The sequence below is a fragment of the Amphiprion ocellaris genome, chromosome 14 (assembly GCF_022539595.1).
Source record: "Amphiprion ocellaris isolate individual 3 ecotype Okinawa chromosome 14, ASM2253959v1, whole genome shotgun sequence".
In the NCBI taxonomy this organism is placed as follows: Eukaryota; Metazoa; Chordata; class Actinopteri; family Pomacentridae; genus Amphiprion; species Amphiprion ocellaris.
The window spans coordinates 826,077-845,514 of NC_072779.1; the positions used below are offsets into that span (position 1 = coordinate 826,077).

The window sequence follows — 19,438 nt, forward strand, 5'->3', positions numbered from 1 at the left end:
AAAATTTGCTGGATTTTGGTTGGGTTTTTTTTGTGAACCTACTTAAGAAACATTTTTTAAACATTTTTTTTCCACCAAAAAATGTTCAAAGATTTCACAAAAATGTTGAAAATATGGACATCAGAAGTTTCACTGTGAAAATATTTTTTTTTCCACATTTTCAAACTTTAAAATGGGTCAATTTTGATCCACAGGACGACACGACGGTTAATATACCTTTGTAATGATTCTACATGTCCTAGAACCCCAATTTTTCCAAATAATACTCCCTCATTTGGTAAAAAATCTGCGGGAGTTTTATTTTCCTCTTCAAGAACTTCACTTTTTTACATTTACCCATCAATCCGCTCTTCTATTCTCCTACTAGATGTTTCCAGCTGGGTTAAAACACCAAAACAACATGTTCAAAATCCTCTGAAGCAGTAAAAGCGGCACTAAACTCAAACCTTCAGGGAGCTTTCGCTATCATAACGGCATCATCTCACCCAGGCAGCGGAAAAATCAATATGAGTGCAACCAAGATGTGTCCATGTGCACGTTCACTGCTTCCTACCTACAGTCAGGACAGCTGCTTTTGTCATCAAACTGGGGATATTTTTGTGTTAACAGAGCAAACATCTGGATGTGACACCTGGACATAATCTGCAAGGTTGATTTTTGTTGTAGCTTGATGTCTCTCCTTTGGCTGATGCTGGTTTTCTCAGGTAAGATGCTCGTTTATGGCTCAGATAAATGACCTTTCTTGAGCTGCATTGAAATCCATAGTTTGTGTTTAACCTTCGTGTCGTCCTGCGGGTCAAAATTGATCCGTTTTAAAGTTTGAAAATGTGGAAAAAATATGTATTTTCACAGTGAAACTTCTGATGTCCACATTTTCAACACTTTTGGGAAATCTTTGAACATTTTTTGGTGGAAAAAAAGACATGTTAAAAATGTTTCTTTAAGACCATTCAGGAAAAAAAATAATTTTTTGTGAATGTTCTTAAAGAAAATATTAGAACTTTTACTGATATATATGGAATCACTTTAGATATTTTTAGGATATTTTTGGGAAGATTTTTATTCATTTTTTGAAAATATTTACGATTTTTATTTTTTAAAATTTTTATTTCTTGCCAAATTTGGGGATTTTAAAAGAAGTTCAAGGGAAACTTTTAAGGAATTTTCTTCCTGAAGATCTTGCAAATTTTTATAAATTTGGGGAATTTTTTTGCTGAATTTTTGGATTTTTTTCAGACAAGGAAACAATATTTTTTGGTGCCATAAATGAGGACAACAGGAGGGTTAATCCAGTGCTTTAATACAATAAGCCTCAAGTTTTTTGTGCCCATTAGATTTTAGTAATTTAATTAAACACTTAAACATGCCTGCACTACAAGATAAACTGGAACAAAAGGAAATAAAAAATGCACGGACCCCCTCTGCATATCTGGGCATCAGTATTAGCTAAAAAAAGCCTCCTTTAGGCCCTAAACATTCCATTGTGTTTTAATGGAGCGTAAAATATCGCCAACCTGATTTACAATTAATCTCGACTAATGAAACTAATTGTTTAGCGTGGAGCCTGCAGGCCCCTCGAGGCTCCTGGTTTTCCCAGTTGGTAATCCAGCGTTATTTTTGTGTTTAGCTCATCTGGCTGAATGTGTGCCGGAGAAGCCGAAGAGATCAGCCCTGAACCAGCTGACCAGAACCCTGCTGAGGAAGTACGACTGCGGAGTCCGTCCGGTTCACAACTGGACAAGTACGACCACCGTCTACATAGACCTGATCCTGCAGTCGGTCCTGGACGTGGTGCGTCTGTTCACACTGCTGGAGTTCACTTTAACTTCATTTAACCCTCCTGTTGTCCTCATTTACAAGCACCAAAAAATATTGTTTCCTTGTCTGAAAAAAATCCAAAAAATCAGCAAAAAAATTCCCCAAATTTCTGAAAATTTGCAAAACCTTCAGGAAGAAAATTCCAATAATTCCTTAAATGTTTCCTTTCAAAGTTTTATTTCAAAAAATCCCCCAAATTTGGCAAGAAAATTCTTGTAAATATTTTCCAAAAATGAGTAAAAATCCTACAAATATCTAAAGTGATTTCATATATATCAGTAAAACCTGTAATATTTTCTTTAAGAACGTGCACCAAAAATCAACCAAAATCCAGCAAAATTCACTGGATTTTGGTAGATTTTTTTGTGAATGTTCTTAAGAAACATTTTTAACATTTCTTTTTTCCACCAAAAAATGTTCTAAAAATCAGATTTTACTTTCATTCTAAATTCAGAACAAACCCAGAAAAGAAGCTGCTCTTTGAACAGATTCATTTTTTGTCCATTCTAATATGATTTTGTTCAGACATCTAGAACATTATGATTGTAATAACAGTTAGATAAAATACACAAGTCTTCATATGGAAGCAAAGGTGTTATTAAAATTGATCGTAAAGACATTTTTCTTTTCCTAGGATGGAAAGACTCAGAGCATCACTACAAGCATTTGGTACAGACAGGTAGGAGGATTCGTCGTGTCTCTCACTGTTTGTTTTAACCCTCCTGTCGTCCTGCGGGTCAAATTGACCCGTTTTAAAGTTTGAAAATGTGGAGAAAAAAAAATTCACAGTGAAACTTCGGATGTCCACATTTTCAGGAAATTTTTGAACATTTTTTTGGAGGGGAAAAAAAAGAAATGTTTCTTTAAGAATATTCAGAAAAAAATCAACCAAAATCCAGTGCAATTTGCTGGATTTTGGTAGATTTTTTTGTGAATGTTCTTAAAGAAAATATTAGAAGTTTTACTGATATATATGGAATCACTTTAGATATTTTTAGAATTTTTTGGGAAGATTTTTATTCATTTTTAAAAAAAATATTTACAAGAATTTTCTTGCCAAATAATTTTTTTAAAATAAAACTTTCAAGGGAAACTTTAAAAGGAATTATTGGAATTTTCTTCCTGAAGGTTTTGCAAATTTTCAGAAATTTGGAGAATTTTTTTTCAGATTTTTTGGATTTTTTTCAGAAAAGGAAACAATATTTTTTGGTGCCCGTAAATGAGGACAACAGGAGGGTTAAGGGAAATTATCATTTTTCATCTTCATGAAATCAAAATCTTTATTTTTTAAGATCTCCAGATATTTACATTCTCTGAGTTCAATTGTTTTTTCTAATTTCAAAGTTTGTTCACAATATATGACAAGTATTGTGAATGTTTAATTAAATCTCACTTCCAAATGTATGTGAATTATTTTGAATATGCCTCATTGATAATAAACACGGCTGAGTTTTCAGTCCTGTTTTTTTAGTTTCATACCTTCTTCCTTGTACCTCTGCTGCTGTTCTCAGGTCTGGACAGATGAGTTTCTTGTTTGGGATCCGGAGGAGTTTGATGGAATCAACGAGATCTCGCTGTCGTCCGACGCCATCTGGATTCCTGATGTTATCGTTAGCGAATTGTAAGAAACGACAGAAACAGTCTCTTTAAATCACGTCTGTTTATCCCAGTGGATGTCCTGCCTTTCAGGAAGACTTGATACCTGATGATAGTTGTCTGTTCCAAATCAACACAAATCAGCCTCCAATTTATCCTCAATAAAATAAGCCAAACAGACGACCGACTTGAATAAATGCTGGCATAAAATTGGCTCAATACTTGGGTCATGTTTCTTAAGATTTGTACACAAGAACACAGAGCAAATTCAAAAAGGTCCTTAATCCCTACAATCTTAACCCTCCTGTTGTACTCATTTACAGGCACTACAAAAATACTGTTTCCCTGTCTGAAAAAACCTAAAAATTCATCAAAAAATTTCCCCAAATTTCTGAAAATTTGCAAAACCATCAGGAAGAAAATTCCAATAATTCCTTAAAAGTTTCCCTTAGTTTTAATTTTTTAAAAAATCCCCCACATTTGGCAAGAAAATTCTTGTAAATATTTTCAAAAAATGAGTAAAAATCTTCAAAAACAAATCCTAAAAATATCTAGTGTGATTCCATAAATATCAGCAAAAATTCACTGGATTTTGGATGATTTTTCTGTGAATGTTCTGAAGAAACATTTTTAACATTTCTTTTTTTCCACCAAATAATGTTCAAAAATTTCCCAAAAATGCTGAAAATGTGGACATCAGAAGTTTCACTGTGAAAATATATTTTCCCACATTTTCAAACTCTAAAACTGGTCAATTTGTCCCACAGGACGACACGAGGGTTAAAGTGTCAAAGTTTGCCTTTAATTCCTCTCAGAAAATTACAGAAACCTAGATTGCATTCATTGCATTTCAAGACAGTCTTAAAAAATGGTAAACTACATTTTTAAAAAATGCAGTTAAAATTTAAATTTTATGGATTGCACTGAAAATTACTAAGAAATAATGTGTGAATAATGATAAATACAAGTAAATAGAAGAAATACTGCAGATAAAGTATGCAAAAATACTAGAGTTGTCCTTTAACATGGCTGAATGTTGCATTTTTTCGACAACACAAACGAAATTCTAATTCTTATTATACTTTTCTTGCTATATGTGGTTGGTGTTGTAACTAGCAGGAACCTTCTTTAAGCAGCTCATCCTGACATAAACCTGACCAACACTCGGTCTTGTTTTTCCCGTCTCACCTGTCATTCATGTGCAGCGTGGAAGAAGGTAAATCCCCCCCGATCCCCTACGTCTACGTCAACTCCTCTGGCTCGGTGAAGAACTACCGGCCCATCCAGGCGGTGCTGGCCTGCAGCTTGGAGATGTACGCCTTCCCCTTCGACAAGCAGAACTGCAGCCTCACCTTCCGCAGCTGGCTTCACTCGGGTCTGTTGGAAAAACTTTGTCATCTGTGAGCATTTAACCGTTTGAAGGTTGAGTTAGAAAGCTCCGAAATCTTATGTTGGCTGATTTAAACAAAACTCTCATCTCAAGGTCCTTTTTTCTGGAGCTTTAACCCTTGTGTCGTCCTGCAGGTCAAATTGACCCGTTTTAAAGTTTGAAAATGTGCAAAAAAAAATATTTTCACAGTGAAACTTCTGATGTCCACATTTTCAACATTTTGGGGAAATTTTTGAACATTTTTTGGTGGAAAGAAAGAAATGTTAAAAATGTTTCCTAACAACATTGACAAAAATATCTATTTCTAAATCTAAGATTTTTAAGATAAGCTTTATTGATCCCACAGTGGGGAAAGTTCACTGTTACAGCAGCTCCAAGGAGAAAAAAAAAGTGAATTTTAGGTGAATGTTCTTAAGAAAATATTAGAAGTTTTACTGATATATATGGAATCACTTTAGATATTTTTAGGATTTTTCTGGAAGATTTTTACTCATTTTTTGAAAATATTTACAAGAATTTTCTTGCCAAATTTGGGGGATTTTTTTTTTTTTAAATAAAACTTTGAAGGGAAACTTTTAATGGATTATTGGAATTTTGTTCCTGAAGGTTTTGCAAATTTTCAGAAATTTGGGAATTTTTTTGCTGATTTTTTGGATTTTTTTCAGACAAGGAAACAATATTTTTTGGTGCCCGTAAATGAAGACAACAGGAGGGTTAAAGCTAAACATCAGTTCAAACCTGGTCCAGTAAAGTTAATTTTTGTCTGCGTCTATAGTGAATCCTCCGAGTAGAACAATAACTAGGACAATATATCAAAACACCACATATCTTCTAAAAGACATCCATAGAAATTTGCAGACTTTGGAAGCATGTCAATATTGTCCAAAAAAAATCATCTTTACATTGCTTTGAGGAGCTTAAACCCGTAAAGCTTGGGAATAAACCTTGAGCTGAAACGCTTGCGTTGCCGCCTGAAGCTGCAAAGAAGTAAACAGACAGAAAACACAAAGATTCCAGTTCACCTCGCTTGTATTTCTGCAATAAAAGCCTCGAGTATGTGGTGGAAATCCTTGTAAACACATAAAACTCCGTCTCCTGCTGTGAGACAAAGGAAGAGCCTGGTACAGTGAGGAAGCAGATGCTTTGTTTTGGCAGTGTTTCCATCTTTTATTCTTTATTATCTGTCCGAGTGCAGTGAAAGAAATCGACCTGGCTCTGTGGAGGAGTGCTGAGGCCATCGCCAACGATAAGAGAGAGTTCATGAACGATGGAGAATGGGAGCTGCTGTCTATTCCTTCTCAGTACCGGCAGATCCGCCAGGATGACACCGACTACGCCCACATCCAGTTCAACGTACGTCTCTGATATATGGACATTTATCACTTTTATCTCAGGGGGAGGGTCTAAATGAGATTATTAAAGTAAAGAAAGAGAAAAACTGGTTCTATTTTCACAAAAAACGATAATCAGGATAATTTCTTTTTCTTTTAAATCACTTCTTAAGACCCATTTTTATAGGCTTTTATTTGATGTCATCTGTTTTATCATCCAATCGATTTTTAACTTTTTTTAAAAATTTGTTATTAATTTCATTCTCTTTAATCCTTTACTTATTTTATTTATTTATTATTATATTATTTTTAGTCTTGTGTTTTTTAAAGTTATCATTTATTTTTCATTTTATTCTCTTATCTTTCTTTTATTTACATGTTAATTTTATTTATTTACTATTACTATATTTTTAGTCATGTGCGTTTTAAAATTTTTACATTTATTTTTCATTTTATACTCTTTCACCTTATATTTATTTACTTTCTTCTATATTTAATTTATTTACTGTTAAATTTTATAGTAATGTGTGTTTTTAAATTTTAATGTTTGTTGTTGATTTTATTATTTTTACACTTTATTGATTTACTTATTTATGCAATTATTTTAATTATTTACTATTGTTTTAAGTCTTGTGTTGTAAAATTGAATCATTATTGTTCAATTTATTCTTTTTTTCTCTTCATTTGTTCACTTGTTTATGTTTATTCTATTTATTTACTATGATTGTTATTTTAGTCTTGCATTTTACTATTTATTGTTCATTTAATTAATTTTTACCTTTTATTTTCTAACATATTTTCATATTTACTTTAACTATTCACTATTACTACAATTTCTAGTCTTGTTTTTAAATATTAGATATATTTTTAATTTTCTTCTCATTTCTTTTATTTATTCACTTATTCACATATTTATTTTATTTATTTACTATAGAAAAATTATTTTATTTTTATTTTATTTATTTATTTATGCAATTATTACAATTATTTACTGCTATTTTCAGTCTTGTGTAATCATATCATTTATTTTTCATTTTATCCTCTTTTACCCTTCATTTATTTACCTAGTTACATATTTATTTTATTTATTTACCATGTCATCATTATTCTTAATTTTACTATTTTTTTTAACCTTTTATTTCTTGGCATAGTCACGTATTTGTTAATTTACTATTATTTCTAGTCTTGTTTTTTTTAAATGCTTTCATTTATTTTTAATTTGATTTTCTTTAACATTTTGTTTATTATTTACATATTTTATTTATTTCCAATAACTTTGTTTTAGTCATGTTTGTTTTTAAATTTTAACATTTATTTTTCATTACATACTCTTGTACCTTTTATTTATTTACTTATTTACATATTTATCTTATTTATTTGCTTTTACAAAATTTAATATGGAATTCTTTCAATTATTATTATTTAGTATTATTTTTAGTCTTGTGTGTCTTTAAATCATGTCATTTATTTTTCATTTTATTCTCTTTTATCCTTTATTTATTTACTTGTTTATGTAATTATTTTATTTACTTACTATCATTTTTTAGTCTTGTGTGTTTTAAATTGTACCATTTATTGTTCATTTCATTCTTTTTTACTCTTCATTTATTTACTTATTTACATATTTATTTGATTTATTTACCATTACTGGTATTTTAGACTTAAATGTTATCAATGATTTTTCATTTTATTTTATTTTACTTTTTACTTTTTATTTATTTACATATTAATTTTATTTATTTACTAATATACAATATTCAAATCATGTGTTTTTAAATTTTATTATTTATTGTTGATTTTATTTAATTTTTTTACCCTTTATTTTTTATTCATGCCTTTAGTTTATTTACTATTATTTTTAGTCTGGTGTGTTTTTCAATTTTATTATGTATTGTCCACTTTTTTCTCTTTACCCTTCATTAATTTACTTATTTACATATTTATTTACTATTACTGTCATTTCAGACTTGTGTTTTTAAATGTTATTATTTGTTGTTAATTTTATTAATTTTTTACCTTTTATTTCTTGGCATATTCACATTTTTTTTTACTATTACTATTATTTGTAGTCTTTTGTTTTTGTTTTTAAATGTTACTCTTTATTTAGTCGTGTTTATGGTTTTACCCTTGATTTAAATGTTTTTTCTGCTTGTTTCTTTTATTTACTTTAATATGCCATTTTTGGTTCTCTTACTATTTTGTCTGGTGTTTTTGTATTGATTTATTTTGAAAATCTTTGCCATGTTTAACTCCATTTCTCCACTTTTGCCTCCCTGGTCTCTCTCTTTCTGAGTCTATCAGTGTTTTCTAAAGGTGCGATATGAACAGAGCTATTATTTTTCATCTTATTCTGGTATAACTGGTGTGGAATAGCTCCGTGCTGCAGGCGTCTAGCAGCTCTCCAACAGTGAGCCAGTAGCTCTACCGGGCTGACTGTGATTGCTCGTCGATGCTGAGCTTTAAACTGTAGTCCTCTGTGGGTTCCCTCTCCTCCCCGTCGAGCTGTGCAGTGGAATCGTAAAGTGTAAAACAATTGGCTGCGACCTTCACGGATTGAACCGGAGAGCTAATGCCAAATGATGAGGCAGTTTGTGGCAAGCACAGAGACAGATAGACAGAGAGAGAGGAGCTGACAGACAGGGAGGCAGAGCAACCATAATGAGACTGTCTCAGTGGTTGCCTGATCAATGGACTTCTTGTTAGTGGCGAGCAAAATGGCCCCACAGCCCATCGCAGGTGGAGAGCTGATATTTATTCAGCTCAAAGCGCAAAGAGCCTTTTTGGAAATGGAGGCATTTCACGGCTCGCTGGGATATTGTTGCACTGGGGCGGCTTTTGTTGCAGAGAGTAAATATGTCATACAAAAACCCCCCAAAAAAGGCTTTTGTTGATTCTAACAAACTGGAGAAAGGATGACAGAGCTGCAGTATACAGCTGGAAGACGTTTTTATGGCTCCGACTGAACAAATCCTCATATAGAGGCTCCGGTGAATCACCTGTAGAGTGGAAGGAAAAGCATAAGGCCTGCAAAGAGCTGGAAAGTCAAGTGGAAATGCAGTGAAAATTGTCTTCATTCTGCTCTGGAAGTCATTTGTAACAAAGCACATACAGGCGTGTTCACTGAAGCCTGGTGTTGTCCTGCGGGTCAAAAGTGACCTGTTTTAAGTTTGAAAATGTGGAGAAAAAAAAATATATTTTCACAGTGAAATTTCTGATGCCCACATTTGCAACATGTTTGAGAAATCTTTGAACGTTTTTTGGTGGAAAAAAAGAAATGTTAAAAATGTTTCTTCAGAACATTCACAAAAAAATCTACCAAAATCCAGCGAATTTCACTGGATTTTGGTTGATTTTTATGTGAATGCTCTTAAAGATTTACTGATATATATGGAATCACTTTAGATATTTTTAGGATTTTTTGGAAGATTTTTACTCATTTTTTGAAAATATTTACAAGAATTTTCCTGCCAAATTTGGGGGATTTTTCAAAATAAAACTTTTAAGGGAAATTTGTAAGGAATTATTGGAATTTTCTTCCTGAAGGTTTTGCAAATTTTCAGAAATTTTGTGAATTTTTTTGCAGAATTATAAAAAAAATTTTCAGACAAGGAAACAATATTTTTTGGTGCCCGTAAATGAAGATAACAGGAGGGTTAAACTTCAGGTGAACTTGAGATGGTTGAGCAGAAATCGTTCTATAAATGTGAAGCTCTGAGATGGGATGATCCCGGTGGTTTCTAGTCCGACTGCTGCTTCCTTCATGATGAATCTTACTGGTGTTATTTACTGAAGAAGCTCATTCTGTCGCCGGCTGAGAGTCCTTCAGCCAAATCCTCCTCAGTCAGAAGGAACCTGCAGATGCTCTCCGACAGGATGAGGCTCAGGCTTCCATTAATCACTGCCACAGAAGGTCTGGGACATGAGAGAAGAGCTAGATAGCAGGATTTATTGGAGGTTGTCAGGCTGCGTGTGGTTATCTATAATTGGAAACAATCGGACCGAATATTAGGATTATTAGCACTCCATCACCGGTACTGTAACGTTCTGCTAATCAGTCTGCAGCCCATAAACTCATGAACGATGATGTCTTATTTAACAGGACACACATACAATCACTATTTGAATTATAGTTGTGTCCTTTCCAAGCTGCAACCTCTGGACAATTTATCTTGTGGCAACCTGATGTTTAATCTGCTTTACAAGTTGTTGGTGGATATTAATTAGATGGCATTAATTGGTTGGTGTACATAAAGAAATCACCAATTATAGGGGAAATATGTGATATTTTAGCAACAAAAATGTCAGTCTGCATCTGTCCCATCCTACATCTGTCCCATCCTACATCTGTCCCATCCTACATCTGTCCCAGTCTGCATCTGTCCCAGTCTGCATCTGTCCCATCCTACATCTGTCCCAGTCTGTCCCATCCTACATCTGTCCCAGTCTGTCCCATCCTACATCTGTCCCACCCTACATCTGTCCCAGTCTGCATCTGTCCCAGTCTGTCCCATCCTATATCTGTCCCAGTCTGCATCTGTCCCAGTCTGCATCTGTCCCATCCTACATCTGTCCCAGTCTGTCCCATCCTACATCTGTCCCACCCTACATCTGTCCCAGTCTGCATCTGTCCCAGTCTGTCCCATCCTATATCTGTCCCAGTCTGCATCTGTCCCAGTCTGCATCTGTCCCATCCTACATCTGTCCCACCCTACATCTGTCCCAGTCTGCATCTGTCCCAGTCTGTCCCATCCTATATCTGTCCCAGTCTGCATCTGTCCCAGTCTGCATCTGTCCCATCCTACATCTGTCCCAGTCTGTCCCATCCTACATCTGTCCCAGTCTGTCCCATCCTACATCTGTCCCATCCTACATCTGTCCTACCCTACATCCATCCCGGTCTGCATCTGTCCCGGTCTGTCCCATCCTACATCTGTCCCAGTCTGTCCCATCCTACATCTGTCCCACCCTACATCTGTCCCAGTCTGTCCCATCCTACATCTGTCCCAGTCTGTCCCATCCTACATCTGTCCCATCCTACATCTGTCCCACCCTACATCCATCCCGGTCTGCATCTGTCCCAGTCTGTCCCATCCTACATCTGTCCCATCCTACATCTGTCCCACCCTACATCCATCCCGGTCTGCATCTGTCCCAGTCTGTCCCATCCTACATCTGTCCCATCCTACATCTGTCCCACCCTACATCCATCCCGGTCTGCATCTGTCCCAGTCTGTCCCATCCTACATCTGTCCCACCCTACATCCATCCCGGTCTGCATCTGTCCCAGTCTGTCCCATCCTACATCTGTCCCACCCTACATCTGTCCCAGTCTGCATCTGTCCCAGCTTCCATCCTCCACTCTGCTGCTATGGGCTGGACTGTCTCTGGAGGGTTTTTCTACAGTCTGCTCTCTGGTTCCTGATCACAGCTTCTGTTCCGTCCTTCAGATCGGCCTTTTTTAGCCACTGGTAGGACTTCTTGATCTCCTTCATCTGCAGATCATTCATCGCTGCTATGATAATTTCTCGTCCTTTTTCTGCCTGAGGCGATCCTCTCAGCGGTTCATCCTGGGGCGCCGTCTTCTTGATGACTTCACAGATCGTCCTTCATCTTGGAAAGTGGCTTTGACCCTCATTAATCCTCAGCCCACCCACTTATTGTTCTTATCAGTCTTTAAGGACCTTTTCCTGGAGTTATTTTTGACACATTCAACCAAAATCCAGTGAATTTCACTGGATTTGGGTTGATTTTTATGTGAATGCTCCTAAAGGAAATATTAGAAGTTTTACTGATATATATGGAATCACTTTAGATATTTTTAGGATTTTTTGGAAGATTTTCACTAATTTTTTGAAAATATTTACAAGAATTTTCTTGCCAAATTTGGGGGATTTTTTTTTTTTTTTTTTTTAAATAAAAATTTTAAAGGAAACTTTTAAGGAATTATTGGAATTTTCTTCCTGAAGATTTTGCAAATTTTTAGAAATTTGGGGAATTTTTTTGCTGAATTTTTGGATTTTTTTCTGACAAGAAAACAATATTTTTTGGTGCTTGTAAATGAGGACAACAGGAGGGTTATTTTTTTTTTGCTGAATCAAGGAAATTCAACTTTTTTTCCTTTTTCATTTTTCAGATTTCCAGCATTATAACTTTGTCATGATGCACAAAAGACATTTCTGAGTTCTTTCTAGTTCTAGTCATGGTGGTTCTGTTTCCATAGAGGTGCAGGACTTTATATTGCAGTAAAAAATGGGCCAACAGTGAGTAAAAACACAACATGTGCCAAAAAAAAGCCCCAAAACTGCTTGGTAGTTCAAAGAAATATTATAAATTGTATTTTGTCCTTTGTCTCATGTTTTTGCCATTTTGTTCCTCGTTGTCTTTTTGTCTTTCCTTTTTGTCTCGCTTGTGTTTTTTGTCTTATTTCTGTCATTTTGTGTTTTGCTTTATTCATTGTTTTGAGCATCGCTTTTGTTGTTTTGTGTTTTGTTTTGTTTGTGTCGTCTGTCCATTGTTTTGTCACTTTGTAACTTTTTGTCAGTTTTTTTGTCTTTTTTGTTTTGTTTCGTGTCGTTCGTCGCATTTTTTGTCATTTTGTTTCTTACTTTTGTCATCTTGTTGCTGCTGATAAAGAAGTTTCCCCTGTTAAACCAGTTTACAGTGGATTATTCAGAGTAACATGGGTGGTATTTCCTAAAAGAAATGCTCCTGCTTCATCTTTTAAACATGATTTTTTCATGTTCCAGTCACCTCCACAGCAGTGTAGCGGAGACAGAAATCTTAGAAGCAGCTGTTTTCAAAGTTAGACAGATAATCCTTAAATTGAATCAGTGATATAATTTCTCAGCTCACCTTCCTGTGGTCTGGTTCAGGTGTTGATCCGCCGGCGCCCCCTGCTGTATGTGGTGGGTCTCCTCATCCCCAGCATCTTCCTCATGCTGGTGGATGTGATCAGCTTCTACCTGCCTCTGAACAGCGGGACACGCATCGCCTTTAAGATCAGCATCCTGCTGGGCTACACCGTCTTCAGAGTCAACATGATGGACGAACTTCCTGTTACCGCCGTCAGAACTCCACTCATTGGTATCATTTCTGAAAGATTTCTGCTGTTTGTTGAAAGAAATCTGAATATTATTTGTCTTAAACCCACTTGTGTCCATTAGTATTCTGCTTATATGGTATTTGTGTAGAAAATTGAACAAAATCTGCAACATCTTATTTAAATTCTGAGGTTTTTACCACATTTAATGCCACATTAAGTGTTAAACATAAATCATTGATGAACTTGCAGCACCTGAGGCTGTGCTGTGGGTCTTTCTCTGGGAAAACACATGTTCTTGCATTTTATTGTGTTTTTCATTTTAACCCTCGTGTCGTCCTGCGGGTCAAACCAACCCGTTTTAAAGTTTGAAAATGTGGGAAAAAACATGTTTTCACAGTGAAACTTCTGATGTCCACATTTTCAACATTTTTGAGAAATTTTTGAACATTTTTTGGTGGAAAAAAGAAATGTTCAAAAAAAATTTCTTGAAGAACATTCACAAAAAATTTGACCAAAATCCAGCGATTTCACCGGATTTTGGTTGATATTATTGTGAATAATCTTAAAGAAAATATTAAATGATATATATGTAATCATTTTAGATATTTTTAGAATTTTTTTGGAACATTTTTACTCATTCCTTGAAAATATTTACAAGAATTTTCTTGCCAAATTTGGGGGATTTTTAAAATTTTTAAAAATACTTTTTAGGGAAATTTTTAAGGAATTATTGGAATTTTCTTCCTGAAGGTTTTTCAAATTTTCAGAAATGTGGGGAAGTTTTTGCTGAATTTTTGGATTTTTTTCAGACAAGGAAACTATATTTTTTGGTGGCCGTAAATGAGGACAACAGGAGGGTTAAGCATTACATAACAAAGACACAAAACTCCACAATCCACACGTCAGCATACGACTTTTTAGGGTTAAAACGTGTCAAACCCCATGAAGGAGCAGCTTTTAGCTTCAGTACTCCTAGTCTGACAGCGTTCATGATGCTGGGAGCTTCAGGTCACTGATTATTGGATAGAATTTATCTTCTGTGTGGCTGAGCAGACTTTTCTGACTTGTCAGGTGTGTTCTTCGCTGCGTGCATGGCCCTGCTGATGCTCAGCCTCATCAAGTCCATCCTGGTGGTGAAGCTGCTTCATCACAGTGAGAAGGAGGTCAGGCAGATGTCGGTGTCGGCCTGCCTGCTGGACAAGTACGGCTCGGCTGCTCACGACTTCAGCGACAGCGTTTTAACCTCCATCAGGACCCTGGACCACATCAACCCGACCACAGGTGAGCTCCAAAGCAAAGTTCTACATGGATGAAACCTTGGAGAAAAAGAAGCCAAGCCAGGGGTGTCCAACATGAGGCCCGCGGGCCAAAAGCGGTCCTCCAGAGGGTCCAATCCTGCCCTCAAAGTGTAAAAATTCCAGAGAAGACATTAACTGCAGATTGTAAATTAGTAAAACTATAAATTTAAATAATTTCTAGACCATGACAAGTTGTTTTGATCAGAAAGTAAAATACTAGATTGTTCATTGTTCTGTTGTCATGTTATGTCTCATTTTCGTAATATTTGTCTTACTTTTGTTGTTTTTTGTCCGACTTTTGGCATTTATCTCACGATTTTGTCATTTTGTTTCCTGTTTTTGTCATTTTCTGTTTCCTTTTTGTCTTGCTTGCGTTCTGTGTCTCATTTTTGTAATATTTGTCTCGTTTTTATTGTTTTTTGTCGTATTTTAGTCTGATTGTGAACTTTATTGCACTAAAACAAAGAAAAAAATTGGAGTTGTTGTTATTTATTGGCCATTATGCTGTGATTTTACTGGTCCGGTCCACTTGAGATCAAATTGGGCTGAATGTGGAACCTGAACTAGAATGAGTTTGACACTCGTGGTTTAAGCTCTAAAAACAGGATAAAACCCACTGCACCAAAGTGTTTCTTTTGATCCCATGACTGCTGATTAGTTTTGGTTGCAGAGAACTCCATGAATCCCATTTTGCTGGTCTTCCCACAGATTACGAGCTGGAAAACTCACCGGAAGACGATCTGCTGTCGCTGAACGAGCTCCAGGACGCTCCCTCTGGACTGGAGTGGCTCCTCGGAGAGCTTTCTTCCCTCCGCCAGGCTTTATCCCAGGAAGACGGCGAGTGTTCTGCTCAGGCCGAGTGGCTGGCCCTCTGCTCCAGGCTGGACTGCCTGCTGTTCCGCCTCTACCTGCTGGTTCTGGTCGTCTACGCCGGAACTCTGCTGCTGCTCTGGACCAGCTGGAGCTTCGCCTGAACACACTTTCACAGATTTCTGAATCCTTCAAAACACATCTTCGTTGTTCAGTATATTTGCAGAAACTGACGTAAAACTAGTTTACTAGACCAGAAGCTATGTTTTTTTAACCTATTTTTTATGGTAAATTTCATTCATTTGCTGCTTAAAGAGTGAAAAATAGTAATTAGCTTAGACAAGCTGCTAGCTGCACTAAGGATTGATAGATAAAGTTATGTGCATACAGAAGTGCTTATATTTGGTTTAATGGTTTTATTCAGACCCCATGTAAAGCTCCAAATACTGGTGTGAACATTATTTCACTACTTGATCCATTAAAGAGCTTTGGAATTGTCATTTGATTCAGAAAACATTTATGTTTCCACAACACTCCTGAAAATTGTAGTTAAACTAGCAACACCATACTTTACACACTTTAAAAACTAATTCAAGGGACATTCCCACCACTTAATTGCATGCATTTAGATACAGTTTTTAAGTTTAGCTACATTTGGGTTCAGAAAATGTTAAAAATAGTAATTAAAAGCTCATTCTCCTAACTCCATGTAGAGTATTGGTTGAACCTAATAAAGTTTTATCTGAACTCAAAAAGACTAATGCAAATTCTTGCGTAAATTTTTTTGTTGAGCTCGAACACAATTTCTTAGAGAGTACTTGTAGTGATGCCACTGCAAAAAACATATTATACAGTATTATTATTATTATTATTATTATTAATAATAATAATAATAATAATAATAATAATAATAATAATAATAATAATAATAATAATAATAATAATAATAATAATAATAATAATAATAATTGTATTATTTTTATTATAAATTAATTTACAATGAAAAAATATTGGTATAGCACCATTCTTGCAACACATGCAGTTGAAAATGTCAGAATAAAATAAAACACAAACTAATTAAATACAAAATAAAAGCAGTAAACAGGCCAAAATAAAACAACACATATATATTATAGTAGGTGGTGCTAAAAGAAGAAGACCTGATTAAAAATATGTTTTTAGTGTCATTTAAAATCCTGCCTCGTTGCTTTTTTGAAGGGAGGAAAATATCAAATATATCTCAACAAGTTGCTGGATGTATTTTCTCTTCTACTTGCATTTATAAGCATTTATGAGCAGATTTTAATATACTTTATTTGTATATTACTGTTGTTAAGCAAAGGATAATTCAGATTTATTAATATGTGACTGTTATTTTGTAGTTGTGTCGCTTATTTTTGTAAGTTACGATAATTTAGCTTGCATCAAAAAGAAGAAGAAGTCACCAACAGTTAATCCAAGATGTACAATTGATTAAAGTGAAAATAAAAAATGTCTGCACTGAAACTCTGAGCACTCACAACAATGGTGAATATGAAAAGTCATTTTTTTTTCCCCCTCCAAAATCCAATAAAATGATTGTCAAATCTACAAAAATGAAGTCCTAGTTGGCTGAAAGCAGAGCTGTCCTTTAACTATTCTGTATAGAAACATGATCAGTCTGACAAAGACATAATTATATGGAGTGTGTTATTATGTTTCCCCACAGTGCAGATTGACTCAGAGATGCCGGATAATAAAGCAGCTCTCTGGAGAACATCGTCCTGCCAGTATGATGCTAGGATATTGTATTCACACTTTAATCTCCACCACAAACCCCATTCAGAGCTCGGCTGCTGCGTCTCTATTCCCCGTTGGCTTCCCTAATAGTCCTGCTAGGAAGATCAGAAGTGCATCACAGAAAATCTGCCGCTGGAACAATCCATGCTAATGCAATCCTGACGGTATCTTGAACCTTCTCCTTCCAGTAGATCTGGTTACATGATGTTATGAAACAACGTTTGAGCTAACCAGTGGCTGTGCTTCACTTTGAATATCACCGCAAGACGACAGGTTTTTTTTGTCGTCCTGTGGGTCAAAATCGACTCGTTTTAAAGCTTGAAAATGTGGAAAAAATATATTTTCACAGTGAAACTTCTGATGTGCACATTTTCAACATTTTTGGGAAATCTTTCAACATTTTTTGGTGAAAAAAAGAAATATTAAAAATGTTTCTGAAGAACATTCAAAAAAAAAAATTTGTGAATGTTTCTTTAACCCTCCTGTTGTCTTCATTTACAGGCACCAAAGAATATTGTTTCCTTGTCTGAAAAAAAATCCAAAGATTCAGAAAAAAATTCCACAAATTTCTGAAAATTTGCAAAACCTTCAGGAAGAAAATTCCAATAATTCCTTAAAAGTTTCCCTTAAAAGTTTTTTTTTTTTTTTTTAAATCCCCCAATTTTGGCAAGAAAATTCTTGTAAATATTTTCAAAAAATTAGTAAAAATCTTCCAAAAAATCCTAAAAATATCTAAAGTGATTCCATATATATCAGTAAAACTTCTAATATTTTCTTAAGAACATTCACAAAAAAAATCAACATTTCTTTTTCCATAAAAAAATGTCCAAAGATTTCCCAAAAATGTTGAAAATGTGGACATCAGAAGTTTTACTGCGAAAATATATTTTTTTCCTCCACATTTTCAAACTTTGAAACGGGTCAATTTTGACCCACAGGACGACACGAGGGTTAAAGAAAATAGATATTTTTAAGATTTTTTGGAAGATTTTTACTCATTTTTTGAAAATATTTTCTTGCCAAATTTGAGGGATTTTTTTTTTTTTTTTTTTAAATAAAACTTTTAAGGGAAATTTTTAAGGAATTATTGGAATTTTCTTCCTGAAGGTTTTGCAAATTTTCAGAAATGTGGGGAAGTTTTTGCTGAATTTTTGGATTTTTTTCAGACAAGGAAACTATACTTTTTGGTGCCTGTAAATGAAGACAACAGGAGGGTTAAATAAACGAACAGCCACAGGACGGATTGTTGTGTGAATATAATAAACGACAGAAGTGACAACAGAAGCCTCTGTGAGTCAGACCGACCATGAGACTGGCTTTGTTAAACCACAGACGTTCTGTGCATCCATTTAGAAACGACAGCAACGAGGCCTGAAGGCTGCAGAGCTCCAGTTCATTAGTTATTAAAGCGTGGACAAGTGAGAAACTAGGCCACCAAACGCATCTGTAGGAAATCTAAACCAACACCAATGAAGCTGGAGTCGTGTTCCAGGCTTTAAACCTCTGAACTCTCAGCAGCTTCTCACAGCTTTTTGCTCCTGTCACATCTTTTTTTAAACTCTTTTTCACTGGAGCATAAAGTCCTCTATGGAAACAGAGCAACCACGACTAGAAGAAGAGAGAACTTGTGCAGTAAAATGCCATAAATCATAAAAAAAAGAGATGTAAATAAAAGATCAAATCTGGAATCAACATGTGCAACATTTTTCCACATGTACCCAATGGTGACTCTATATACTATATATATAAATTATGTTTTACTACATTTCTATATTCAGCTCCAGTCCGTTCTGTGTAAAACTGTCTTCACTTCACCTGAAAACTCACTGAATTTTCCCCATGTGTCTCTTGGTTACAGCTGAATTAGTCTTGCCTTCATAGTTATATCACAGACTACAGAATTATTTGTATTTTACAGGATCTAATTAGTGCAAACGGTATATTTTTGGCATTTTTTTAAAAAAACGAAGCATGTAAAATAAAGTGATTTTAGGATTAGATTTTGCTAATTTTCCTGGCAAAACGGCACAAAAATCTGCAACAATTGAGTTTTTTTTTCTGTTTCTACAATTCCTGGATGTAATAAATGATTTAATTCTGTAAAACAAAGAAAGAAAACATGCTGCTCAAACTCACTGGTGGGTTTGGGGTTCACGGGGTTAATTTACTGCATCTGAGGATTAGATAAGACAAAAAAAGCATTTATTAATTCTATAGTGAGGAAATTACCAGTGTTACAGCAGCAAATGGGGATCATGTGGAAGTGTAGGAAATATTAGTAGTAACAGAAAAATACTGTTGATTTGTTGAGAATCCAGGTACGCAGATTTCCCTGGATGTGGAAAATAACAAAATTGCACAAATTTACATATTT

At 34.9% G+C, this 19,438-nt stretch overlaps 1 protein-coding gene and 1 long non-coding RNA gene across 3 annotated transcripts in view; one reads left to right on the plus strand and one right to left on the minus strand.

Moving 5' to 3' along the window:
- LOC118469212 (uncharacterized) overlaps nt 1-19,438 on the minus strand; it is a 42,793-nt gene that overhangs the window by 4,476 nt on the left and 18,879 nt on the right. The window contains exons 5-8 of the long non-coding RNA XR_008604011.1: nt 15,205-19,237; nt 12,988-14,577; nt 4,603-4,791; nt 3,298-3,417 (exon numbers count right to left, since the gene is read on the minus strand). This is a non-coding gene — a long non-coding RNA (uncharacterized LOC118469212). The remainder of the gene's footprint in view (nt 1-3,297; nt 3,418-4,602; nt 4,792-12,987; nt 14,578-15,204; nt 19,238-19,438) is intronic.
- Nucleotides 529-15,449, plus strand: htr3b (5-hydroxytryptamine (serotonin) receptor 3B). Of its 2 annotated transcripts, XM_023294817.3 has the most exons (9): nt 529-704; nt 1,628-1,791; nt 2,453-2,497; nt 3,330-3,439; nt 4,620-4,789; nt 6,000-6,157; nt 13,008-13,218; nt 14,249-14,458; nt 15,184-15,449. In XM_023294817.3, exons 1-9 carry the CDS (start codon nt 671-673, stop codon nt 15,447-15,449), a joined length of 1,368 nt encoding a protein of 455 aa, XP_023150585.1. In that variant the 5' UTR covers nt 529-670. The 2 variants fall into 2 exon arrangements, with proteins under 2 accessions (XP_023150585.1, XP_035797183.1); XM_035941290.2 differs by lacking the exon at nt 2,453-2,497.

Bases quoted from the DNA above. Each gene is read 5' to 3' on its own strand.
- htr3b (XM_023294817.3), top strand. From the start codon at position 671: ATGTCTCTCCTTTGGCTGATGCTGGTTTTCTCAG. The intron at 1,792-2,452 runs GTGCGTCTGTTC...TTCTTTTCCTAG, and splicing joins TGCAGTCGGTCCTGGACGTG to GATGGAAAGACTCAGAGCAT. The intron at 6,158-13,007 runs GTACGTCTCTGA...GGTCTGGTTCAG, and splicing joins ACGCCCACATCCAGTTCAAC to GTGTTGATCCGCCGGCGCCC.